Source organism: Hyperolius riggenbachi, chromosome 3 (genome assembly GCF_040937935.1).
Source record: "Hyperolius riggenbachi isolate aHypRig1 chromosome 3, aHypRig1.pri, whole genome shotgun sequence".
NCBI lineage: Eukaryota > Metazoa > Chordata > Amphibia > Anura > Hyperoliidae > Hyperolius > Hyperolius riggenbachi.
Genome location: NC_090648.1, coordinates 32,319,129 through 32,345,912, shown reverse-complemented (window position 1 = coordinate 32,345,912; position 26,784 = coordinate 32,319,129). Strand labels below are relative to the sequence as shown.

Sequence of the window (26,784 nt, the reverse complement as noted above, 5' to 3'; positions counted from 1 at the left end):
AATTAAACACAAAATTACAATTTAATGCAAACTTACGTCAGAAAATTATGAATTTTCTGATAATTATTAATTACACATTTGTGTCATAATTGCAAATTTCGTATCGTAATTATGAAAACGCGACATTTCAGCTCATTACTACTAAAATGTTCAACCCTAAAACAAAATGTTTGTGGCTGAAAAACAAGTGTATAAGGGCTCTTGCACACTACATGCGATTCCGATTTTAAAGCAATTTTAGATGTGATTCCTATTTGCGATTTTGAATCAGTACAGCATGCTGCATTTTTCTGCGATTCCTTCTTGTGTTAATAGCATCCAGGGAAAATCGGAATTGCAAAATGTAAATCAGAGATTGGATTTGCAATTTGCAGTGTGCAAGAGGGGAGCGGAGGAAGAGGCACGGAAACAATACAGGGTGTCCTTGACATTGCGACAGGTCGGCGGTTCATATCGGCCGTTGGATCGTAAGTTGGGGATTCCCTGTATTTGGAATATAAGGCGCACTGGGGAAGATTTATAAACGCTTAACCTGTTCTAACCAGCAGGGAGAACAGTTCTGCATGATAATAAGAACCTTCTTAAATCCTAGGTAATAGTGGCAATTTAGCATGAATTTCTAGAGCTGCACTACAGTTAAGAAAAGTGCAAATCCATCCCTAAACTGGCGCAGATTAAGAAGTGCTTGATAGCAGTTCTACAGATGTAGAACTGCAGGCTAGACATGATTGCAGAGTGCAGGCTAGACATGATTTGTGATGTGCTCCTCCCCCCTGCTGAATTCCTCCTCAGAGCCTGCTGCTATCAATACAGCAGATGTGTTGGTTACCTCAGCAACAGCAATTCCCCTCACACAATGCACTGCCTGAGAGACCTTCCTAGCTCCTCCTATGTTACCACAGTTTTAGAAAGAATCTGCACTATTTAGTGATTTCTTAGGATGTCTGAGGCAGTTCTGCACTGATTTCTAAAAACCTACTAATATTTTGTCTCAAACACTCTTGATAAATCTGGCCCAGTGACTTTAGCAGTGACGCTATAGCAATGAAAACCTATGGGACCGTCACCTTTCATACCTGCTGCGGTGCGATGCGCTGGAAGCATGCAGCCACTGGAAGTCATGTACTGTAAGTAAGTGGTGCCGCAGATATTTTTAACTGTTTAGCATCTGCGTTGCGCATGCACGGCAGCATATTTTTTCAATGCACTTCCGTGCAATATGTTTTTCGGCCACAGGAAGTGAGCGCTAGAAAGCCTCACTTCCTGCTTGGCTTGCAGCTAGAAGTGAGATTACCATGCTTTGCCACGGTAATCTGCAAAGGCAATTTTTTACGTTGCGGTGAGATGTGATCCTGCGGTCGCACTGCAACCAAAACAATGGTTTCTAATGTGAAACCAGCCTTATAGTAAACGCCAATGAACCGGGAAAAGTAGTTTAATACTATATAAGAAGTTTACTATATCAGAATTGGCCATACAGTGTATATTTATGCAGACACATTTGCTGGGACCTGAGGACTGAGTTTACTATATCCAGAGGTTTACAAAATCAGAGTTTACTTTAACGAGATCATACCTCCCAACTTTTTGAGATGAGAAAGAGGGACACTTAAGCCACACCCCTGATCATGCCCCCGTCACACCCCTAGTCATGCATACCATAAAGATTTCATAAGAAAAAATATGGTGTTTTATAATTCAAATCACACTGGGCCTTTCTATCCTGGTTCATTTTCCTTCATATTAACATTTTTAAAATTAGTAATATTTCAATTAATAGGATGGGAATAAAGTTTAGAGTCAATCAAACACATTTTTTAGTATAGAAATATATATAGTTACATAGAAAGAGGGACAAATGAGGAGGAAAGAGGGACAGAGGGAGAGGGTTCCCAAAGAGGGACTGTCCCTCCGAAAGAGGGACAGTTGGGAGCTATGCAAGATTCTACTGTATTTGTTTTTCAGCCGTGGACGTTTTGTTTTACGATTGAAATTTTTAGAGGAACCACACTTTTTTTTAAAGTACTTTATAGTATTTAATTTTCTTGTTTATGCAGGTGTTTATATGAGACACTGAGGGCTGGTGCACACCAAGAGCACTTCTGAGCGCATTTAAAAATGCCATCGCTTTGAAAAGCGATTGGCTAATGTATTTGAGTGGGATGGAGCACGCCAGAGCGATGTGATTTTTTCTCAAACGCAAACTCAGGTCCTGCATCATTTCTGCTGATTTCTGAGGTGATTCAGCCAGAATGTTAAGTATAGGAAAGTGGAAAATCGCCCTGAAAAGCGGTAGAACAGAGCGATTTTCCAAGCATCTTTGTTACAGAAGCTGCTCAGTTCCAGCTCTACTGTAACAAAGAATAAAACAAACGCTGCACCAAAACGCTCCAAAAATCGCTAGGCATGCTTAGAAATTCGCTGTGCCATGCCTAGAATCGCCTAGGAAAATCACTTCAAACAGTGCCAAGTGTTTGCGATTATGCTAGCACTTTTTGGTGTGCACTGGCCCTAAGAAAGTGCAGCAAGCCCAATCTGTAGGGCAAAGTGGATATTCTTAAAGAGAACCTGAACTGAAAATATAAAGTAAAAATAACCATACACAGGTCATACATACCTCCCACGTAGTCTACTCCTCAATCTCTTTCTCCTCTCCTGCATCCCATTTGTCCACTGTTATCAAGGATTTCTCCGTCCTCCATTTTAAAAATGGCCAATACCCCATAACAGCTTCCTGGTCAGCACACAGTTAAACTGTAATATCACCCACTTGAGCCATAGGGAAACATGGATATTACCTTGCACATTCAGTTGTAACTGACAGTTGCTGATATGTAACTGACAGCAACTGGTATATTTCAGTTGTGACAAAATATTGTCAGAACTGGAAGGGATCACTGTAAGAAGAAAATGGTGAGCTTCTGAGAGGGACTGACGGTGAGGTTAGTATGTAATATTCATTTGCAGCTACGTCATGTGTTTATTTTAAATAAATTTCCTCACTTCAGGTTCCCTTTAAGTCACATCAACACTAATTCTCACATCGTATTACAGCATACCGAGGGCAGGTGGATTAGTGTGCTGCTGCAGGCACACATAGGAGTCGGGAGGAGAGGTCTTCTCTGTGTCCCCTTGTTCCCCCGCTATCCATTGTTCACATTTCCTGCTGGCTGCGTCTTCAGGTCTCCTCAGAAGGCTTTGGAAAGGTCTTCAAGTAGTTCCAAAAACGAGCGGCTTGTATAGGCGCATGCACGGGCGTGGACTCGCCGTACAGAAACGCCTGTTTTCAGAAGTACTTGGAGCTCTGAGTACTTCCAAAGCCTTCCAAGGAGATCAAAAACCTTTTTTGAAATTAAAGTCAGACTGCTACAAGAGGGGCTGGTGGTGGTATGAGGGGAGGCAGAGAGGACCAGGAGAGCTCTAAGGGATCGGGAACCAACGCTCTTGTTAGGTGAGTACGTAACTTTATTTTTGCGTGGCAGCAGGTTTTTTTGCGTGGCTTGGAACCAGTGCACCACACTTTCCATAATGAATGCTGTGTACCTGGATGGCGTGGGAGAGGCAGCCACTTGTGCGGTTGGTCAGCTCCACGGTGTTCAGGGCCTCCCAGGCATAGCTGTCAGCAGACTTCACCATGAATGTTTTGCGCACGTGGCACGCCAGGTTGGTGTCGACAACACACGGCATGACACACTGCAGGCAGAGAAGAATGTATATGAAAAGGGCCCTATTAACTGGCAGTGACAGTTCAGCAGCACCATGGAAATCAAAGTAAACATCAGGCAAAAATGAAGGCACAGCATGGTACAGTTTTCTTTACAACTGTCAATGAATCGGGTCAGTGGTCCCAGTGGCTAGCAATAGGGGTTGCAGGGGTAGCGACCGCATCGGGGGCCCTTGGGCCAGTGGGGCCCCATGGGGCCCTTTCTCAACTAAAGCTGTTTATTGGTCCTGTGGTGGTAATAATCACTTCTATAGATACTTTGAATAGTAGTAATCATTTAACAAACTGTTACCCATCCCCTTCTTGCACCTCTAATACTGTGGATGACCTTGGCAGGTTTTGTTGCACCGCATCAAGTGTTACCTATAGAGTGCTTGGGGGGGCCCAATGTAAAACTCGCACCGGGGCCCATAGCTCTGTAGCTAAGCCCCCGAGTGGTCCAAAGCCTTCCTCACTGATATTTATCTACTTTTCACTCATGCAGCAACAAAATTGGTTTTGCCGAAATGTTACTCAACTTTTGCGAGCTATAGGTCAAGTAAAAATAAACAGAAAGGGATGATTCTATTGGATGTGAGGCAGGGCATCTTGGCCCACGATGCGTGCCGTGTAGTGACTGAATTGGGCGCCAATATAGCCACAATGCTACAGTGCGCAGCCCGCGCGATTGCCGGACCACGACTTACTTCTCCCTCTGAATTGCTACGACTGGGAGGGGTAATAGTAATAACAACGCCCGCAATTTCACCAGCAGCAGGATGAGCCATAATTCGGCTCACCCTCGGGGCCGCATTTGTACTCTTTACTGCCCAAGGCCACTGTTACCAGCTGCCTCCCTTCAATATAGGTAGCGAGATGATCTCTCCCCCTTCACTCCAGTATAGGTAGCCGGATGACCCCCCCTCCCCCCAGTATAGGTAGCCGGATGACTCCCTTAATCCCTCCCCCCCTCCCTTTTTCAGTATAGGTAGCCAGCTCACCTCCACACCGCAGCAGCCTTCAGTGTCACTCACATCTCCGTTCGTCTCCAGCGCAGAAGCTTCCTTTTCCCCTTTGTTTCCATCAGCCACTGCTGTATATCTGTCCCTCTGACTGCCGTCTCTCACATGTGATTCACTGGCATGTTACAAGCGAGTCGGAGGGGAAGAGGAAGCTTCTATGTTTGAGACGATCGGAGATGTGAGTTACTGGCGGCTGCTGTTCCACTTGCTCTGCTTGCAACTCTGCAATTCTGCCCAGTCTGTAGCCACCGGCCATAATGCCAACGTGCACAGAGAGCAGGGCTGCCGCTGCACAGGGGACTGGCAGCAGAGTACCATGGTCAAGCGGTCAGGTACTCACCTGATCTCCCTGTATTGCAGCATTTGCAAGCTTGCAAATGCTGCACCAGTTTAGCCTGCTGCTTTTGGTGCCCTTCATCCTGTGGGGCCCTAGGCCATGGCCTAGGTGGCCCTGCGTCCGTTGTGGACATGCTGTAGCTCATACATAAGAAAACGGTTAGTCTGTAATGTACATGCCTACCTGTACATTGATCCCCAGTGGTCTATAGTCCAAGTCCAGACTGCGGGAGAAGAAATCAATGAAGACCTGTGGAAAACAAAAAGCTTATATTGGACGAGACCACATTGCCTGTCAGCAGGGGTGTGGCTAAGGTTTTTGTGGCACCAAGCACCACATCATTGGTGACTCTCCCCTTCTCCTATGTTCCCCCCTCCCCAATAAAGCAGGGCTCCAGTTTAGGTAGGTAGCCAGAGATGCCACCCTCCAGTCATGTAAGAGTTTTACCCATACCTCCCAACTTTTTGAGATGAGAAAGCGGGACACTTAAGCCACGCTCCTCCCACACCCCTGATCACACCCCAGTCACACCCCTAGTCACACATGCCATAAAGATTTCATAAGAAATATATGTTGTTTTATAATTCAAACCACGCTGGTCCTTTCTATCCTGCTTCATTTTCCTTCATATTAACATTTTAAAATTAGTAATATATCAATTTAGAGGATGGGAATAAAGTTTAGATTCAATCAAACACATTTTTTAGTAGAGAAATATATATATTTACATAGAAAGAAGGACAAAGCCCTGAAAGAGGGACAAATGAGGAGGAAAGAGGGACAGAGGGGCAGGGCTCCCAAAGAGGGACAGTTGGTTTTACCCTTATTCCATTCTCTTCTCAACTACAAAACCAGAGTTATATCTGAAGATCTGCCGATACCATGGCCCATATGCAATTAACTTTTTCTCCTGAGTTTTCTCCTAGGAGATAATTTTTCAACTTCGATTTAGATTCACTTTTCAGCACTTTGCAATGGAAAAAGTACCACAAAGTAGGTGAAAAAGTACTATCAAAATTATTTTGAGTATTTTTCTACTTGCTGGAGATTTAAATGGCATTTTATTGACAAGTTCGAAAATATCACCTAAGAGAAAACTCAGGTGAAAAAGTTAATTGCATATGGGCCCAGATGTCAAATGAAACCTAAAATGAAGTGGGTAGGGGAGTAAGAGCTTATACTTGCCTGCTACGTCATTATGTGCGGCCACGGGGCAGCAGAAAGGACATTCTGCGCTTGTGCGGCACTGCATGTCCGGAAGACAAGGCAGGAGAGTCGTCTGACTTGCGGAGAAGGCCGGGGAGGATTACAGAACAACGGCGGCTGACTGAGCGGAACGGAAGGAGCAGTAAGTATACGCTCTTACTCCCCTAGACCCCTACCCACTTGATTCTAGGTTTCATTTGACATCTGGTATCCTTTAAAATACCGTTGAAGTGAGAGGGATATGGAGGCTGCCATATTTATTTCCTTTTAAACAATACACATTGCCTGGCTATCCTACTGACCCTCTGCCTCTAATACTTTTAGCCATAGCCCCTGAACAAGCATGCAGATCAGGTGCTCTGACAGAAGTGTAACTGGATTAGCTGCATGCTTGTTTCAGGTTTGTAATTGAGATACTACTACAGCTAAAGAGATCAGCAGGACAGCCGGGCAACTGGTATTGCTTAAAAAGAAATAACTATGGCAGCCTCTATTACCCTCTCCGTTCAGGTTTTATTTAAACAGTGCACAGTAAGCTATGGGCAGCACAGTGGCGCACTGGATAACACTCCCGCTTTGCAGTGCTGGGCCCCCAGTTTGAATCCTAGCCAGGGTACTATCAGCGCTGAGTATGTATGGTTTCCTGTGTCTGTGTGGGTTTCCTCCGGGCACTCTGGTTTCTTCCCACATGCCAAAAACATACAGATAAGTTAATTGCCCCCCCCCCCCCCCCTAAATTGGCCTTAGACTATGGTACATGCACTCAGGGCCGGATTTGGACTTCCCAGTGCCCTAGGTCTGGTACCACCAACCGCCCCCCCCCCCTTCCCACACACACACACACACACACACACACACTCAGGGTGCATACACACATCAGACCATAGTCTTTGGAAAATGAAAGATCACAGACCAATTTTACCCCCTTCCATGTAGTATGAGAGCCATACTCTACACAGTCTATTCTATTGAGCTGAACTCCCCATCAGACAGAAATCTTTGCAAGATGCTGCACACAAAGATGCTGTACACATTCAAAAGATCAGTATCTGCAAAAGATCAGTTCCTGCAAAAGATCCGTTCCTGCAAAATGCATTCATAGTCTGATATCTGCAGATCCTCATACACACCTTGTTTAACAAGCATTCATCTGCAGATCAGATCCACCAGGATGGATTTTCAGATCTGCAGATGAATGTCAGTTAAACAAGGTGTGTATGATGATCTGCAGATCTCATAGACTATCATTGCAATTTGCAGGAACGGATCTTTGGCAGGAACAGATCTTTTGCAGATACTGATCTTTTGTGTCTGTACAGCATCTGTGTGTGCAGCATCTTGCAAAGATTTCTGTCTGATGTGGAGTTCAGCTCCATAGAAAAGACTGTGTAGGTATGGCTCTCATACTACATGAAGGGTGGTAGATTGGTCTGTGATCTTTCATTTTCCAAAGACTATAGTCTGATGTGTGTATGAGCCTTAACGATCACTTGTTTGCAGGAGGAAATGCCTGTTTTAGTGACTCGTGTATACCTCTGAAAAATGATGAATGATTGTTTTTCCTGTCAGAGCTGTGAGTCCCCAATGCCTGGTACGCACCAGATAGATGGGTTGAATCGATTTTCCGATCACTTATACAAAGTCGATTAGAAAAATGATCAGAAATCAGATTAGACCTGTCAGAAATAATCAATTTGAACCCATCTATCTGATGGCAAATTGCATGGTGTGTACCAGGCATGAAGTAGCAGAGCGGCGTTCATCTCCCTCTCTGCTCTTCTGTAATCACAGATCTGTTGCATTTATTTTATAGTATTTATTGTACTGATTCTTTCACAGGTTTTTTTTTTTACTGTTTGCCAATACGGTACAAATATATATATTTTTTATTTTTAGTATATGTTATTACTTTTGGTATACAAAACAGAATGTAACAATACAAACGTATACAACAGTACATTTGCAATTATAATTATAGAGAAGTTGTCTATCTCATACTACTGCAAACTACTGCTGCCTTTAAAATGAGCCAGCAAGGGGTTAAGATTGAGCTTAGAAGGGGCTGCCATAAATCTCTCTAAGGAAAAAAAAACAAAAAAAAAACTTATCTTTCTGTTTAAGATTTACAATCCAGGGGGAGAGAGGAGAAGGAATGGCTCAAGTCATTAACAGAGTCTGACCAGCAATACATTGTTTAGCCCAGCTTGAGTTGTAAAGTGGAAATAATTCTGTTAGGCCCAGTGCACACCGAGCGGTTTTTGGAGCGATCCGCTGGCCGCATCCGCATATAAAAACGCTTGTCTAATGTATTGCAATGGGATGGTGCACACCGGCGGTTTGCGGTTTTTGCCAAGCCGCAAACGCGCCTCCTGCTGCGCGTTTGCGGATTTCGGAAGCGTTTCGTCCTCAATGTAAAGTATAGGAAAAACGCAAACCGCTCTGAAAAACGCTAGTTCAGAGCGGTTTGCCAGGCATTTTTGTTACAGTAGCTGTTCAGTAACAGCTTTTACTGTAACAATATGTGTAATCTGCTACACAAAAACGCACCCAAAACCGCTAGCTATGTTTAGAAAACCTCTCTAAACATACCTAGAATCGCTCTGAAATCAGCTCCCAAAACCGCTAGCGTATTGCGGATCTGCTAGCGGTTTTGGTGTGCACTGGGCCTTAAAATGTTTACCTTACTGGATCAGAAATTGTCTACAACAAGAGTCACAGACTGCGCAGCAAGCAGTGAGCACATTGTGGTCCATGTTTCTCTCACCCCTGGCAATAAACTGAAGCTTGTATGTTCAGGAGATAGCACTGTCTCATCGCACACCACGAAGTAAGTAAAATACACGGAGCTCTGGAATTCTGACTGTGTGTGCACTGTGCAGCAAAGCAGGGCGGCTTCAGAGCAGGAGAAATGATTTATTTTGACAAGCAGCGTCTTATCTCTCTCTGGTCCTGCCGCCCTTTTATCATTCTGATTTTTTACCGCCCTAGGCCGTGGCCTTTGTGGCCTTTGCAGAAATCCGGGCCTGCATACACTACACCATATAGATATATGGTAGAGAATAGATTGTGAGCCCCTCTGATGGACAGTTAAAGTGGACCCAAATTAAAAATACAAGATTTCAGAAATAAAATCTATTTTCTAACTTATAATAATAAATAGCAGCCTTTTTTCAGCTGCATGATGACAAATATAAAATATTTTACATTTATTGGAGGAACCTTTCATATTGCCGGGACAGAATCCGGCAGACCGGTGGAGGAGATAAAAAAAAAAACACAGGCTGCTACTGATGATGTCACAGGGGCGGTGATCTCAGCTTGTGTGAGATTTCACATAGACGATGCCCCTGTGAGGGAAGGTAGCTGATGACAGACACACCCATGATCTAAAACCTCCAACTAAGCTCAGAAGTAATGGCTGCCACCTGTATAACCCTAGTTATGAAAAGAGAAGGGTGAAAAGCATGCGCTGAAATGCTCATAGGCCTGAAGGAGTGTTTATTTATCTTTGTATGTGTCAGAGTGGGGCAACTAAATATTTTGAATTTAAAAAATGTTTGGTTTGGGTCCAATATACCGTATATACTCGCATACAAGCTGAATTTTTGACCCCCAAAAAGGGGGTCAAAAGTTGGGGGGTCGGCTTGTATGCGAGTCTGGTGCTGGTGATGGTGGTCCGAGCCCCCCGCACTGTCACCGCGCCCCCCCCCCCCTCCCCGCGGCCGCCGCTACCACTGAAATTACCTGCCCGGCGCCGCTTCTTCTATTCCCCTCCTGTCCGGCTCCGTAAATCACTGCAGCGCTCTTTACGGAGAGGGAGAGAGCGGTTCCCATAGCAACCGCCGCTACAGGAAGCCGCGCTCTTCGCTGCTTCCTGTCTGATCACAGCAGCCTCCGTGAAGAGTGCTGCTGTCCTACGGAGCCAGAGAGGAGGGGAATAGAAGAAGCGGCGCCTGCTAAGGTAAAAGCAGCGGCGGCCGCGGGTGAGAGGGGAGGCGGGGGGGGCACTGGGGCACTATACTAGCGATACTGGGGCACTATACTAGCGATACTGGGGCACTATACTAGCTAAACTGGGGCACTATACTAGCTATATTGGAGCACTATACTAGCTATAATGGGCACTATACTAGCTACACTGGGCACTATACTAGCTATAATGGGCACTATACTAGCTATAATGGGCACTATACTAGCTATAATGGGCACTATACTAGCTATACTGAGGCACTATACTAGCTACACTGGGCACTATACTAGCTATACTGGACACTATACTAGCTATACTGGGGCACTATACTAGCTATACTGGGGCACTATACTAGCTGCACTGGGCACTATACTGGCTATAATGGGCACTATACTAGCTATAATGGGCACTATACTAGCTATAATGGGCACTATACTAGCTATACTGGGGCACTATACTAGCTACACTGGGCACTATACAAGCTATAATGGACACTATACTAGCTATACTGGGGCACTATACTAGCTATACTGGGCACTATACTAGCTATACTGGGGCACTATACTAGCTGTACTGGGGCACTATACTAGCTGTACTGGGGCACTATACTAGCTGTACTGGGCACTATACTAGCTATACTGGGCACTATACTAGCTATACTGGGCACTTTACTAGCGATACTGGGACACACTAGGGGAATAAGGCGGCCAGCATTTCCTACCCCCGGCTTATATGGGGGTCAATCATTTTTTACTGGTTTGTTAAGTAAAAGTAGGAGGGGGGGGGGGGGGGTCGGCTTATATGCGGGTCGGCTTATATGCGAGTATATACGGTACCCTGTAAAGGGCTGCAGAAGATGTCAGCACTATATAAAGGATCCATACAAAAATGGCGCCTGCGATTAATGGCGAACGGTGATGCCGCTAATCTGTCTTCCGCTTATTGTTATTTAACATTAAAAGCTAATCGTTAATTACCATTAAGAAATTGTCTCCTTAAAGCCGTTTTTAATTGATATTAATAACTCTAATGCTCTTGATAGTAGTCTTCAAGTTATTATTTTTACCTGGATTAATTGCTATTTTTTATTTTCAAATCATTGATATGTACATATAAACACATCACAGTATAATAATTTTTTGTTATATTTAAAATGTAATGCAGTGCGCAGTCCGATCCTGCACAAAGTGTATTATAGTTAGTTAACGTTAAGGCTACTTGCACACCAAGACGTTGCGTTAGGTGCCACGTTAAGGTCGCATAACGTGCACCTAACACAACGTATGGTGCTGCAAGTGAGGACGGTAGAGTGAGCCGCGTTAGGCGGCTCTATTCCTATAAGGTCTCCCAGAGTGGCGCTGATTGGCTAGCGGGACCACGTGATGCGGAGCGAGACACTCCGCATCACGTGGTCCCGCCGGCCAATCAGCTGCCGCCAGTGCAGTGAATATTAAGTAGCCATGTGCGCGGCTACTGTAGCTGGCTCTCCTCGCCTCCTCTCCGCCCCCCACTGCGCATGTGCAAACAGTCTAACGCGGCTATAGCCGCTCCAACGCCGTAGCATGCTGCACTTTCCGGAGAACGTGCAGCGTTACATGTAACGCAACGTGGGCAGTGTGAACAGCCCACTTGTGTTACATTGCTGTGCGTTGGGGGAGCGTTACAGGCGCACTAACGTGCGCCTGTAACGTCTTGGTGTGTAAGCAGCCTAATAGTACTGTACTTTAACCATTTCAGCCAGCGGGGATTTTTCACCTTATGCATCAGAGCAATTTTCACCTCCCATTACTTTATCACTACTTATCACAATTTATTGATCTATATCTTGTTTTTCCGTCACTACCCTATTGTTTGGACTATAAGACGCTCCTGACCATAAGATGCACCTAGGTTTAGAGGACAAAATCCAGGGGAAAAATATATACTACTATATACCTGGTGCATCCATGGTGAAGGGACATCTTGTGAATTATGTCCCATTTGTACCTCATGCCCCCTTGTACCTCTTGTGTCTCCCTGTGTCCTTCTCTGTCCTCCTCTATGCCCCTTTGTGTCCCTGTGTCCTCCTCTGCATGGGTACAGTACAGGGAGTCCCCGACATTGTGGCGGGTTGGAGGTTGGTATTGGCAGGTGTTCACAAGTCAGGAACTCTCTGCATTTGGACTATAAGACGCAGTAACTTTTCCCCCCTCACTTTTGGGGGAGAAAAAATGAGTCTTATAGTCCAAAAAATACAGTAATTAGGCTTTCTTTGGGTGGTACATTTTGCTAAGAATTATTTTTTTTATAAATTCATTTTAACAGGCTTAAAAAAAAATGGACAAAAATTCATTATTTCTCAGTTTTCGGCCATTCTAGCTTTAAAATAATCCACGCTACCATAATTAAAACCTATGTATTTTATTTGCCCGTTTGTCTCAGTTATGACACCATTTAAATTTTGTCCCTATCACAATGTATGGCGCCAATATTTTATTTGGAAATAAAGGTTCATTTTTTCCGTTTTGCGTCCATCACTATTTACAAGCTTATAATTTAAAAAATGTTCGTAGTATACCCTCTTCAAATGCATATTTAAAAAGTTTAGACCCTTAGGTAACTATTTATGGGTTTTTTTTTTTAATTGTAATTTTTTTTCCATTAAAAACTTTATTTGGGTAATATTTTGGTGTGGGAAATAAACAGTTAATTTTAATGTTATTATATGTGTAAATTGTGATGTAAAAAATATGTAGATGTAGTTTTACTATTTGGCCACAAGATGGCCACCTTGAGGTTTTTTTTTCCTCCTTGTACTTCTCGCTAAGTGGAAGCACAAGGGGGTCGCGGAAAATTTTACGTGTAGAAAGACTGAAGCCTCTAGTAAGAGTGCTTCGGTTTTTCTGCTGGGGACATGGATCGGTGATCGGCAACCATGTTCCCGTTTACTGATCCCAGGGCTACCGGGGGACAGCACGGGGGGCGCACCTGCGATTGCATGCGGGAGCGCGCCGAAGCGCTGCACCGCAGCAGAGCAGCCGCCCGGACGTGAGCTTCACGTCTGGGCAGCAGAAATGGTTAAAGGTACAAATTAGCTAACATTAAAGAGGAACTCCAGCCTAAACAAACATACTGTCATTAAGTTACATTAATTATGTTAATTAAAATAGATAGGTAATATAATCTCTTACCCACCCTGTTTTAAAAGAACAGGCAATTGTTTGATTTCATGATGGCAGCCATCTTTTTGGTTGAAAGGAGGTGACCGGGAGCATAAGACACAGTTCCAACTGTCCTGTGTCCTGAGCACCTCTCCCAGTTGCTAGGCAACGTGAATAACAACATAGGAAATCCCATCATGCTCTGCACAGCATCAGGGAAAAAAAGCCCGGGCTTTTTTTCTTTGATGGGTGGAGCTTAGCTAAAAATGCAGCTAAAAATGATGCTTTGGTAAGAAAAACAAAACTGTTAAAAACTGTTAAAGAAACACCAAGCCTTTTCAGTTATGCTGAGTAGATTTTTAGTCCAGAGGTTCACTTTAACCATTTCAGCCCGCGGGGATTTTTCACCTTATGCATTAGAGCAATTTTCACCTCCCATTCATTTGCTAATAACTTTATCACTACTTATCACAATTTATTGATCTATATCTGTTTTTTCCGCTACTAATTAGGTTTTCTTTGGGTGGTACATTTTGCTAAGAATTATTTTTTTATAAATGCATTTTAACAGGATCAATAAGAATAAAATGGAAAAAAAATCATTATTTCTCAGTTTTCGTCCATTATAGCTTTAAAATAATCCACGCTACCATAACTAAAACCTATGTATTTTTTTTGCCCGTTTGTCTCAGTTATGACACCATTTAAATTTTGTCCCTATCACAATGTATGGCGCCAATATTTTATTTGGAAATAAAGGTGCATTGTTTCCGTTTTGCGTCCATCACTATTTACAAGCTTATAATTTAAAAAATGTTCCTAGTATACCCCCTTCAAATGCATATTTAAAAAGTTCAGACCCTTAGGTAACTGCTTATGTCTTTTTTTTTTATTATTGTAATTTTTTTTTCCATTAAAAATTTTATTTGGGTAATATTTTGGTGTGAAATAAACAGTTAATTTTTAATGTTGTTATATGTGTAAATTGTAATGTAAAAAATATGTAGATGTAGTTTTACTATTTGGCCACAAGATGGCCACCTTCATTTTTTTCCCCTCCTTGTGCTTAAAGAGAGAATAAACCTCGCTTCAGCTCTTATATATAGCAGGGGCATGTGTGCCCCTGCCTTAACGCCGCTATCCCGCGGCTTAACGGGGGTCCCTTCACCCCCAAATCCCCCTCCATGCAGCGCATCCCCTCTTCCGTGTAGAGGCAGGGCTAGCCGCCGCAGCCCTGTCTCACGTGCGTCTGTCAACGTGTATCTCCGCCTCTCCCCCGCCCCTCTCAGTCTTCCTTTGCTGAGAGGGGCGGGGGAGAGGCGGCGATGCGCGGCTGATAGACGTGCTGAGAGGCAGGGCTGCAGCCGTTAGCCCTGCCTCAAAAGCAGCAAAATCTACGACCAATTTGGTCATTGATTTTGCAGGGGGGGGGTTGGGGGTAAAGGGACCCCCGTTTAGCCGCGGGATGGCGGCGTTTTAGCAGGGGCACACATGCGAGATTTATTCTCGCTTCAGTGTCTCTTTAAGCGGAAGTACAAGGGGGATGCGGAAATTTTTCCGGGCAGAAAGACTGAAGCCTCTTGTAAGAGTGCTTCGGTTTTTCTGCGGTGGGACACGGATCGGTGATCGGGAACCATGTTCCTGTTCACTGATCCCAGGGCTACCGGGCGACACCACGGGGGCACGCGCGGGAGCGCGCCGAAGCGCGGCACCGCAGCAGAGCAGCCGCCCGGAGGTGAGCTTCACGTCCGGGCGGCAGAAATGGTTAATATCGTTATAATTTTTTTTTAAAACTCCAATCCTGCACAGTCAGTGTATTAATGTTAGTTAACGTTTACAGTACTGAACATTACTTTCACAAAGTTGATAGTGTTAGTTTACGTTTGCAGTACTGCGCACACTACTTAAAAAAAGTTGATAACATTAATAACGTTAATATTGTTTTTTTAAATCCTCGATCTGCAACATCTTTAGAATTTTTTGACAGTGTTACATTAAATCCATTCACCGTTTTGCAGTTAAATAACGTCTGCAGTTTGGCTTATGTAGGGCGCTTTTGATAAATAACGTTACTGTGCGCAATAACGTCTGCTGTTTGGCAAATGAACGGCGCTGTTGATAAATAACGTTATGCGTGACGTTTTTCTTCTTTTTTCCCCGCGCGCCATTATTATGCAGTACTAACGATAAATAGCAATAAGCGTTTCTTTTTAATGCGGAGCCATTTTTATGCATCGGCGCTGTGCGCCATTATTCACTGATCCGCTATATAAATACTAAATAATAATAGCTATGAACACACCTTAGTGCCACTGTAGACAGATAGTCTTGGAATGGGACGACTTCCACACTCAGAAGATACATTAATAATCAGACCTTTCTTCCTAGAATAGAAAAGTAGACACAAAAATCAGAATGATATAGCATCTGCAACTCAAATATCCACTCCTGGGGAAACTCATTTATGGACTGCTACTAAAAGGGAACCTGAGGTGAGAAGGATATGGATGTTGAGATAATTCCTTTTAAACAATTCACACTCTTCGCTCCCAACTGTCCCTCTTTTGGAGGGACAGTCCCTCTTTGGGAGCCATGTCCCCCTGTCCCTCTTTCCTTCTCATCATTTGTCCCTTTTTCAGGATTGACCAGGCCTGCCCCCCACCCCTCCCTGGGCCCACCCACTGGTTGCTGTTCACACCCACTAGCCACCCCAACCCCGTGTCCGTGCACGAAGTGTGCGCAGTGCGCTGAGGCGAAAAATGTGCATTGCTCCGACACTGAAGAAAGCAGCATGCACAGCGTTATGCGGCAAAAAGTGGGTGTGACCATGGCATGTTGTGGGTGGGGCCAAATACTAGCAAAATACAGAAAGTCCCCGGTTAACAAATGAGATAGGGACTTGTAGGTCTGTTCTTATCCTTTATCCGTTCTCTTTTGTCCCCCTCTTTTTTTCCTGTGCCTCTTTTGTCCAGCCCCAGTATAGATAGTCAGGTCTAGGTGGTGGCCCAGTATAGGTAGCCTGTAGCCAGATATAGGTGGTGCCCCAGTATAGGTAGCCAGGTATAGGTAGTGCCCCAGTATAGGTAGCCAGGTATAGGTGGTTCCAGCCCCAGTATAGGTAGCCAGGTATAGGTGGTTCCAGCCCCAGTATAGGTAGCCTGTAGCCAGATATAGGTGGTGCCCCAGTATAGGTAGCTAGGTATAGGTGGTTCCAGCCCCAGTATAGGTGGTGGCCCAGTATAGGTAGCCTGTAGCCAGATATAGGTGGTGCCCCAGTATAGGTAGCCTGTAGCCAGATATAGGTGGTGCCCCAGTATAGGTAGCCTGTAGCCAGATATAGGTGGTGCCCCAGTATAGGTAGCCTGTAGCCAGATATAGGTGGTGCCCCAGTATAGGTAGCTAGGTATAGGTGGTTCCAGCCCCAGTATAGGTAGCCTGTAGCCAGATATAGGTGGTGCCCCAGTATAGAAAGTCCGCTGTAGGGGGCTCACTCATCTGCTCCCCACGTTCAAGCGCTGATGTCACTCTTCTCTCAGTGCTGGAACGAGGTGTGCTGGTTACTGAGCCACAGGCCCACAACCAGCACATGCGGCCCTTCCAGCGCTTTGGGGGGGCCCAGGGCCCCCAGAAGCCCTGGGCCCCTCACTGCAGTGTCAGTTGTACCCCCCTGATGGCTGCCCTGATTGATGTACAGATCTGTAAAAAATATATGTATTTTATCTACTAAAAATGTGTTTAATTGACTCTAAACTTTATTCCAATCCTTTAAATTGATATATTTCTTATATTCATGTGTTAATATGAAGAATAAAGAACCAGGATAGAAAGGACCAGTGTGGTTTGAAATATAAAACAACATATTTTTCTTATGAAATCTTCAAGGTATGCGTGATTATGAGTGTGCCAGGTGGCGTGTTTAAGGGTGTGGCTTAAGTGTCCCTCTTTCTTACCCCAAAAAGTTGAGAGGTATGCGCACTGCCTGGCTGTCCCACTGACCCTCTGCCTGTAATACTTTTAGCCATAGCCCCTGAACAAGCATGCAGATCACATGTTTCTGACTGAAGTTTGTGTTTCAGCTGTGTGAATTCAGACACTACTGCAGCCAAAGAGATATGCAGGACTGCCAGGCAGTGCGCAGGTGCTGCCCAGTGACACGCGTCCCTGATTGCATGCACGCGTCTGGGAGTGCTCTCTGCGTGTGCACTGCTCACCGACCCCCCCCCCCCCCCCCGACCAGGAAGTAGCTTTGGGTGGCTATTAAAACGTAACAGAGGGGGACAGAGGAGAATGGGGGAAGGGGTGGGCATAAGGAGAGCACCCTTCAAGCTTGTATGGAGATACGATCTCCCTCTTGTCCTGTTGGAGTCCTCCCTGGATGGACCGCTTACCAATGGTGGGGACATGTTACTTTTATGGTCCCATGCAGCAGACTGCTTTGGGGAAAAATAGAGTTTGGCAGCTATACACATTCCCAGTTCCCGGGCTGTCAGTGTCCCCACTCAGGATCTGCCACCCAATGATGGATTAGCATGAATTGGGGCCCTAGGCAAGGTAGTAGCTTTGGCTCATCCTGCTGGCTCATTTTGACAAACTGAGATGGGAGACGGTACAGAGGAAATAGAATTTGGGTCCCTTGACACCCACTAGGCCCCAGGAACCTGCCTAGGTTGCTCTGTGGATGATCCTGGATCACCTAATGGTCTCACATAGGCCAGCAATCAGTGTACACTAGGAGGTTTGGTCACCAACCCCTCTAATAATGAATATAGAACAATATTCACCTATCCACCATTCTGGGAATTACAATTCGTGTCATCTAGAAGAGAAGACAATAGTTATACTTATAGGAAAACATGCTGTTGTCATAGATGGGAAAAGTAAAACTTGGCAAATGTGCTGCAGCATGTCCCAGCATCCCAGCACACCCCAAAGTGTGTCCCAGCATCCCAGCACACCCCAAAGTGTGTCCCAGCATCCCAGCACACCCCAAAGTGTGTCCCAGCATCCCAGCACACCCCAAAGTGTGTCCCAGCATCCCAGTGCACCCCAAAGTGTGTCCCAGTATCCCAGTGCACCCCAAAGTGTGTCCCAGCATCCTAGTATACACCAAAGTGTGTCCCAGCATCCCAGCACACTCCAAAGTGTGTCCCAGCATCCCAGCACACTCCAAAGTGTGCCCCAGCATCCCAGTGCACCCCAAAGTGTGTTCCAGCATCCCAGTAAACCACAAAGTGTTTCCCTGCATCCCAGTGCACCCCAAAGTGTGTTCCAGCATCCCAATATACCCCAAAGTGTGTCCCAGCATCCCAGTGCACCCCAAAGTGTGTCCCAGCATCCCAGTATACCCCAAAGTGTGTCCCAGCATCCCAGCACACCCCAAAGTGTGTCCCAGCATCCCAGTGCACCCCAAAGTGTGTCCCAGCATCCCAGCACACCCCAAAGTGTGTCCCAGCATCCCAGTGCACCCCAAAGTGTGTCCCAGCATCCCAGTATACCCCAAAGTGCGTCCCAGCATCCCAATGCACACAAAGTGTGTCCCAGCATCCCAGTATACCCCAAAGTGTGTCCCAGCATCCCAATGCACACCAAAGTGAGTCCCAGCATCCCAGTGCACCCCAAAGTGTGTCCCAGCATCCCAGTATACCCCAAAGTGTGTCCCAGCATCCCAGTGCACCCCAAAGTGTGTCCCAGCATCCCAGTGCACCCCAAAGTGTGTCCCAGCATCCCAGTATACCCCAAAGTGTTTCCCAGCATCCCAATGCACCCCAAAGTGTGTCCCAGCATCCCAGTGCACCCCAAAGTGTGTCCTAGCATCCTAGTGCACCCTAAAGTGTGTCCCAGCATCCTAGTGCACCCCAAAGTGTCTCCCAGCATCCTAGTGCACCCCAAAGTGTGTCCTAGCATCCCAATGCACCCCAAAGTGAGTCCCAGCATCCCAGTGCACCCCAAAGTGTGTCCCAGCATCCTAGTATATCCCAAAGTGTGTCCCAGAATCCCAGTGCACCCCAAAGTGCGTCCCAGCATCCCAGTGCACCCCAAAGTGTGTCTAAGCATCCCAGTATGCACCAAAGTGTGTCCCAGCATCCCAGTATACCCCAAAGTGTGTCCCAGCATCCCAGTGCACCCCAAAGTGTGTCGCAGCATCCCAGTATATCCCAAAGTGTGTCCCAGCATCCCAGTGCACCCCAAAGTGTCCGAGCATCCCAGTGCACCCCAAAGTGTTTCCCAGCATCCCAGCACACCCCAAAGTGTGTCCCAGCATCCCAATGCACTCCAAAGTGTGTCCCAGCATCCCAGTGCACCCCAAAGTGTGTCCCAGCATCCCAGTGCACCCCAAAGTGTGTCCCAGCATCCCAGTGCACCCCAAAGTGTGTCCCAGCATCCCAGTACACCCCAAAGTGTGTCCCAGCATCCCAGCGCACCCCAAAGTGTGTCCCATCATCCCAGTGCACCCCAAAGTGTGTCCCAGCATCCCAGTACACCCCAAAGTGTGTCCCACCTTCCCAGTGCACCCCAAAGTGTGTCCCACCTTCCCAGTGCACCCCAAAGTGTGTACCAGCATCCCAGCACACCCCAAAGTGTGTCCCATCATCCCAGTGCACCCTAAAGTGTGTCCCAGCATCCCAGTACACCCCAAAGTGTGTCCCATCATCCCAGTGCACCCCAAAGTGTGTCCCAGCATCCCAGTGCACCCCAAAGTGTTTCCCTGCATCCCAGTGCACCCCAAAGTGTGTCCCATCATCCCAGTGCACCCCAAAGTGTGTCCCTGCATCCCAGTGCACCCCAAAGTGTTTCCCTGCATCCCAGTGCACCCCAAAGTGTGTCCCTGCATCCCAGTGCACACCAAAGTGTGTCCCAGCATCCCAGTACACCCCAAAGTGTGTCCCAGCATCCCAGTACACCCCAAAGTGTGTCCCAGCATCCCAGTGCACCCCAAAGTGTGTCCCAGCATCCCAGTGCACCCCAAAGTGTGTCCCAGCATCCCAGTGCACCCCAAAGTGCGTCCCAGCATCCCAGTGCACCCCAAAGTGTGTCCCTGCATCCCAGTGCACCCCAAAGTGTGTCCCAGCCTCCCAGTACACCCCAAAGTGTGTCCCAGCATCCCAGTACACCCCAAAGTGTGTCCCAGCATCCCAGTACACCCCAAAGTGCGTCCCAGTATCCCAGTGCACACGTTCCAGCAGTCCCAGCATCCCAGTGCACCCCAAAGTGTGTCCCAGCATCCCAGTGCACCCCAAAGTGTGTTCCAGCATCCTAGTGTACCCCAAAGTGTGTTCCAGCATCCCAGTGTACCCCAAAGTGTGTCCCAGCATCCCAGTGCACCTCAAAGTGTGTCCCAGCATCCTAATATACCCCAAAGTGTGTCCCAGCATCCCAGTATACCCCAAAGTGTGTCCCAGCATCCCAGTATAACCCAAAGTGTGTCCCAGCATCCCAGTGCACCCCAAAGTGTGTCCCAGCATCCCAGTATAACCCAAAGTGTGTCCCAGCATCCCAGTGCACTCCAAAGTTTGTCCCAGCATCCCAGCACACCCCAAAGTGTGTCCCAGCATCCCAGTGCACCCCAGAGTGTGTCCCAGCATCTGAGTGTACTACAAAGTGTGTTAAAACATCCCAGTGAGTCAGTGGTACAATAGCAAGCACCACATACCTGCCTTTTCAAACCCAACATTGTCCTAGCTCTTCAGTGCCCCATGTTTTCTGTCCCCTACTTCTTAGGGCTCTCTGTAGTTTAGGTCTAGTTTGCAAGAGGAGAGGCAGACTCCCAGCTCCCTTATGTTTGTGTTACCCTGCCGGAGGAGGGACAGACTCACAGCACCCTTCTGTCTGTCTGTGTCACCCTGCAGGAGGAGGGGCAGATTCACAGATCCCTTCTGTCTGTCTGTGTCACCCTCCAGGAGGAGGGGCAGACTCACAGCTCCCGTCTTTCTGTGTCACCCTGCAGGAGGAGGGGCAGACTCACAGCTCCCTTCTGTTTGTGTCACCCTGCAGGAGGAGGGACAGACTCACAGCACCCTTCTGTCTGTGTCACCCTGCAGGAGGAGGGACAGACTCACAGCACCCTTCTGTCTGTGTCACCCTGCAGGAGGAGGGGCAGACTCACAGATCCCTTCTGTCTGTGTCACCCTGCAGTAGGAGGGGCAGACTCACAGCTCCCTTCTGTCTGTGTCACCCTGCAGGAGGACTAGCAGCTCCCTTCTGTCTATGTCACCCTGCAGGAGGAGGGGCAGACTCACAGCTTCTTACTGTCTGTGTCACCCTGGAGGAGGAGGGACAGACTCACAGCTCCCTCCTGTCTGTGTCACCCTGCAGTAAGAGGGGCAGACTCACAGATCCCTTCTGTCTGTGTCACCCTGCAGGAGAAGGGGCAGACTCACAGCTCCCTTCTGTCTGTGTCACCCTGCAGGAGGAGGGGCAGACTCACAGATCCCTTCTGTCTATGTGTCACCCTGCAGGAGGAGGGGCACACTCAAAGCTCCCCTCTGTGTCACCCTGCAGGAGGAGGGGCAGACTCACAGCTCCCTTCTGTCTATGTCACCCTGCAGGAGGAGGAGCAGACTCACAGCTCCCTTCTGTCTGTGTCACCCTGCAGTAGGAGGGACAGACTCACAGCTCCCTTCTGTCTGTGTCACCCTGCAGGAGGAGGGGCAGACCCACAGCTCCCTTCTGTCTGTCACCCTGCAGGAGGAGGGGCAGACTCACAGATCTCTTCTGTCTGTGTCACCCTGCAGGGGGAGGTGCAGACTCACAGCTCCCTTCTGTCTGCGTCACCCTGCAGGAGGAGGGGCAGACTCATAGCTCCCTTCTGTCTGTGTCACCGTTGCAGAAGGAGGGGCAGACTCACAGCTCCCTCCTGTCTGTGTCACCCTGCAGGAAGAGGGGCAGACTTACAGCACCCTTTTGTCTTTGTCACCCTGCAGGAGAAGGGGCGGACTCGCAGCTCCCTTCTGTCTGTGTCACCCTGCAGGAGGAGGGGCAGACTCACAGCTCCTTTCTGTCTGTGTCACCCTGCAGGAGGAGGGGCAGACTCACAGCTCCTTTCTGTCTGTGTCACCCTGCAGGAGGAGGGGCAGACTCACAGCTCCCTTCTGTCTTTGTCACCCTGCAGGAGGAGTATCAGACTCATAGCTCCCTTCTGTCTTTGTCACCCTGCAGGAGGAGGGGCAGACTCACAGCTCCCTTCTGTCTGTGTCACCCTGCAGGAGGAGGGGCAGACTCACAGCTCCTTTCTGTCTGTGTCACCCTGCAGGAGGAGGGGCAGACTCACAGCTCCCTTCTGTCTTTGTCACCCTGCAGGAGGAGTATCAGACTCATAGCTCCCTTCTGTCTGTGTCACCCTGCAGGAGGAGGGGCAGACCCACAGCTCCTTTCTGTCTGTGTCACCCTGCAGGAGGAGGGGCAGACTCACAGCTCCTTTCTGTCTGTGTCACCCTGCAGGAGGAGGGGCAGACTCACAGCTCCCTTCTGTCTTTGTCACCCTGCAGGAGGAGTATCAGACTCATAGCTCCCTTCTGTCTTTGTCACCCTGCAGGAGGAGGGGCAGACTCACAGCTCCCTTTTGTCTGTGTCACCCTGCAGGAGGAGGGGCAGACTCACAGCTCCTTTCTGTCTGTGTCACCCTGCAGGAGGAGGGGCAGACTCACAGCTCCCTTCTGTCTTTGTCACCCTGCAGGAGGAGTATCAGACTCATAGCTCCCTTCTGTCTTTGTCACCCTGCAGGAGGAGGGGCAGACTCACAGCTCCCTTCTGTCTGTGTCACCCTGCAGGAGTAGGGGCAGACTCACAGCTCCCTTCTGTCTTTGTCACCCTGCAGGAGGAGTATCAGACTCATAGCTCCCTTCTGTCTGTGTCACCCTGCAGGAGGAGGGGCAGACTCACAGCTCCTTTCTGTCTGTGTCACCCTGCAGGAGGAGGGGCAGACTCACAGCTCCCTTCTGTCTGTGTCACCCTGCAGGGGGAGGAGTATCAGACTCACGGCTCCCTTCTGTCTGTGTCACCCTGCAGGAGGAGTATCAGACTCCTAGCTCTCTTCTGTCTGTGTCACCCTGCAGGAGGAGGGGCAGACTCACAGCTCCCTTCTGTCTGTGTCACCCTGCAGGAGGAGGGGCAGACTCACAGATCTTTTCTGTCTGTGTCACCCTGCAGGAGGAGGGGCAGACTCACAGATCCCTTCTGTCTGTGTCACCCTGCAGGAGGAGGGGCAGACTCACAGATCCCTTCTGTCTGTGTCACTCTGCAGGAGGAAGGGAAGACTCACAGCTCCCTTCTGTCTGTGTCACCCTGCAGGAGGAGGGGCAGACTCACAGCTCCCTTCTGTCTGTGTCACCCTGCAGGAGGAGGGACAGGCTCACATCTCCCTTCTGGCTGTATCACCCTGCAGGAGCAAGGTTCATAATATGGACCTACCTGTATCATCGACAGAATATTGCAGTTAATTATATCTGTAAGCTGCTGTGGGGACAGAAAGTATAAAATTAATTATAGTTAAGTAGCAAAGACTATATCAAGACAAGACAAATAACATTCATATTGCACCAGTGCTGCAGCCACAAGGGCATGCTCAGTCAGTAGGCAGTAGCAGTGTTCAGGAGTCCAGTCCAGGGGAGGGGAGGAGAGGAGAGGGATTTCTGGGAATGCCAAAAAGGCCATGGCCTTGGGTGATAAAAATCTGAAAGGCACATGACTTGGAGAGATAAGCGGTCACATGGCTAAGTAAATCATCTCTCCTGCCTTAGTCTGTTATGCCTGAATTCCAGAGATCCCTACATCTCTCTCACTTCCTGGCGTGTGTGAGGACAGTCAGCATCTACTGTCACATGATAGCCCCATCCTCTGTATGATGAGTGGGGACATACAAGCTGCTAAGAGAAGTGCCAGGGGTTTACAGTAATAGAACTCTTGAGTTCAGTGAGTTTTTTCCTGCACACGTTCACGGACAGAAATGATCAGCTCTGCTAAGTTTCCTCTCCCCCTTGCTGCTGTCATATAGCTTATTACTGGTCAGCACTGTTTAAGTCCTTTTCAATTTCTGTTTTTTTTTTTAATAGGGAACAACTCGGCATGTAGTTTGTGTGGATATCAGCTACCAGTGTCCGCGGTGGGTAGCGGACACATGGCACGTTCGATCTGCCTCCTATACCTCGTAATTGGACTAAACTTTGTCCCTCTACTTCACATTCAGCAGACACATTGGCAGCCAATCAGGCTGCACTCCCTCCTGGACCCCCGCCCCCCCCCTATAAAAACGCTGCAGGGCTGGCCACGTTCTGAATCTGCTAATCTGGCTATAGTGAGAGCAGGGAGAGCTTGCTGGAGTTTTAGGGAAAATTTTAGTTAGGCTGTTGTTAGCTTGCTCCTCGCTCAATCTTGTTGCTGAAAGCACCCCACAAAAAGCTCTTTTGAGAGCTAATATTCTTCTGATCTGTATTTTTTTGTGTGTGTGTATGACCACAGACAGCATACATACAGCCCTGTCACAGCTGGGCCTTGCTGTACTGTGCCAGTCCCACACTCTATATTACCAATGCATATCTTTTCACTGTATTTGTGATTTAACTTACTAAAGCATAGCTGTTTTTGTGGGTGGCACTGAATATACCTACAGCCCCCAGACAGATGCCAGCCAGGCTAGCTGGATGTGTAGTCCCACTCTGTATTACCATTGCATATCTGTTCATTGCATTTGTCATTTACTGTAAATTACTAAAGCATAGCTGTCTTTGTGGGTGACACTGCATATACCAGACAGTTGCCAGCCAGGCTATCTGGGATTTGTAGTCCCACACTGTACTACCATACCATATCTTTTTACTGCATTTGTGATTTAATTTACTAAAGCATAGCTGTCTTTGTGGGTGACACTGCATATAGATACAGCTCACAGACAGTTGCCAGGCCAGCTTGGATTTGTAGTCCCACCACTGGCAGCACACTCATTTATACCAATGCATACCTTCCCATTGTACCTGTGTGACAGCACACTGTATTATACCAGTGCATACCTTCCCATTGTACATGTGTGACAGCACACTGTATTATACCAGTGCATACCTTTCCACTGTACATGTGTGAAAGCACACTGTATTATACCAGTGCATATCTTTCCACTGTACATGTGTGAAAGGCACACTGTATTATACCAGTGCATACCTTTCCACTGTACATGTGTGAAAGCACACTGTATTATACCAGTGCATATCTTTCCACTGCACATGTGTGACAGCACACTGTATTATACCAGTGCATATCTTCCCACTGTACATGTGTGACAGCACACTGTATTATACCAGTGCATATATTTCCACTGTACATGTGTGAAAGCACACTGTATTATACCAGTGCATATCTTTCCACTGTACATGTGTGACAGCACACTGTATTATACCAGTGCATATCTTTCCACTGTACATGTGTGAAAGCACACTGTATTATACCAGTGCATATATTTCCACTGTACATGTGTGACAGCACACTGTATTATACCAGTGCATATCTTTCCACTGTACATGTGTGACAGCACACTGTATTATACCAGTGCATACCTTTCCACTGTACATGTGTGAAAGCACACTGTATTATACCAATGCATATCTTTCCACTGTACATGTGTGACAGCAAACTGTATTATACCAGTGCATATCTTTCCACTGTACATGTGTGACAGCACACTGTATTATACCAGTGCATATCTTTCCACTGTACATGTGTGAAAGCACACTGTATTATACCAGTGCATATCTTTCCACTGTACATGTGTGACAGCACACTGTATTATACCAGTGCATACCTTTCCACTGTACATGTGTGAAAGTACACTGTATTATACCAGTGCATACCTTTCCTCTGTATCTGTGATTGAACATACTATACCACGTTCCATTTGTGGGTGACACTGCATACAGCCCACAGAGAGACAGGGACAGTTAGCTAGGCTGTTCTTTATTGCTGAAACCACCCCAAAAACAAAAACCCTTTTGAGGGCTCATCAGGGCCGGTTTAAGCAACAATGGGGCCCCAGGGCAAAATAAACCTGTCCCCCCCAACAGATACCCCGGAGCAAAAATTGGCATTAAGGGACCTTTTTTGCAGCTGGTATAGTCAGGGTTTGAAGCCCCAATCGGTCGGAGCTCCACATTCTGGCTACCCCAGCCTGCATGGTGGACAAGGGGTTAAAAAGTTTCAGGAGGGGGGACCCCACATAATTAAAAAAAAAAAAAAATTCCCACACTCTAAACATAAAAAAAAAAATTGGAAAAATAGGAAAAAAATGCCAGGGATCGTCATACAGCCATATTGCGGCTGTATAGCGATTCCTGGCCAAAGCGCTGCGGCTGCGTATAGACCCCCTGGAAACCCGTCAGGAAATTTATTGCGCTTTCGTTTGATGCATGTAAAATTACACTACC

At 47.2% G+C, this 26,784-nt stretch overlaps 1 protein-coding gene across 3 annotated transcripts in view; it reads right to left on the bottom strand.

Moving 5' to 3' along the window:
- The window catches only part of LOC137560907 (very-long-chain 3-oxoacyl-CoA reductase-B-like), a 67,091-nt gene that overhangs the window by 1,498 nt on the left and 38,809 nt on the right, over positions 1–26,784 (bottom strand). For 2 of the 3 annotated variants that reach the window (XM_068272066.1, XM_068272068.1), the window contains 5 exons: positions 23,786–23,830; positions 18,160–18,194; positions 15,681–15,762; positions 5,246–5,311; positions 3,544–3,693 (listed from right to left, as the gene is read on the bottom strand). In XM_068272066.1, the coding sequence (XP_068128167.1) occupies positions 3,544–3,693; positions 5,246–5,311; positions 15,681–15,762; positions 18,160–18,194; positions 23,786–23,830 (378 nt within the window). The remainder of the gene's footprint in view (positions 1–3,543; positions 3,694–5,245; positions 5,312–15,680; positions 15,763–18,159; positions 18,195–23,785; positions 23,831–26,784) is intronic. The other variant, XM_068272067.1, reaches the window with a different exon arrangement.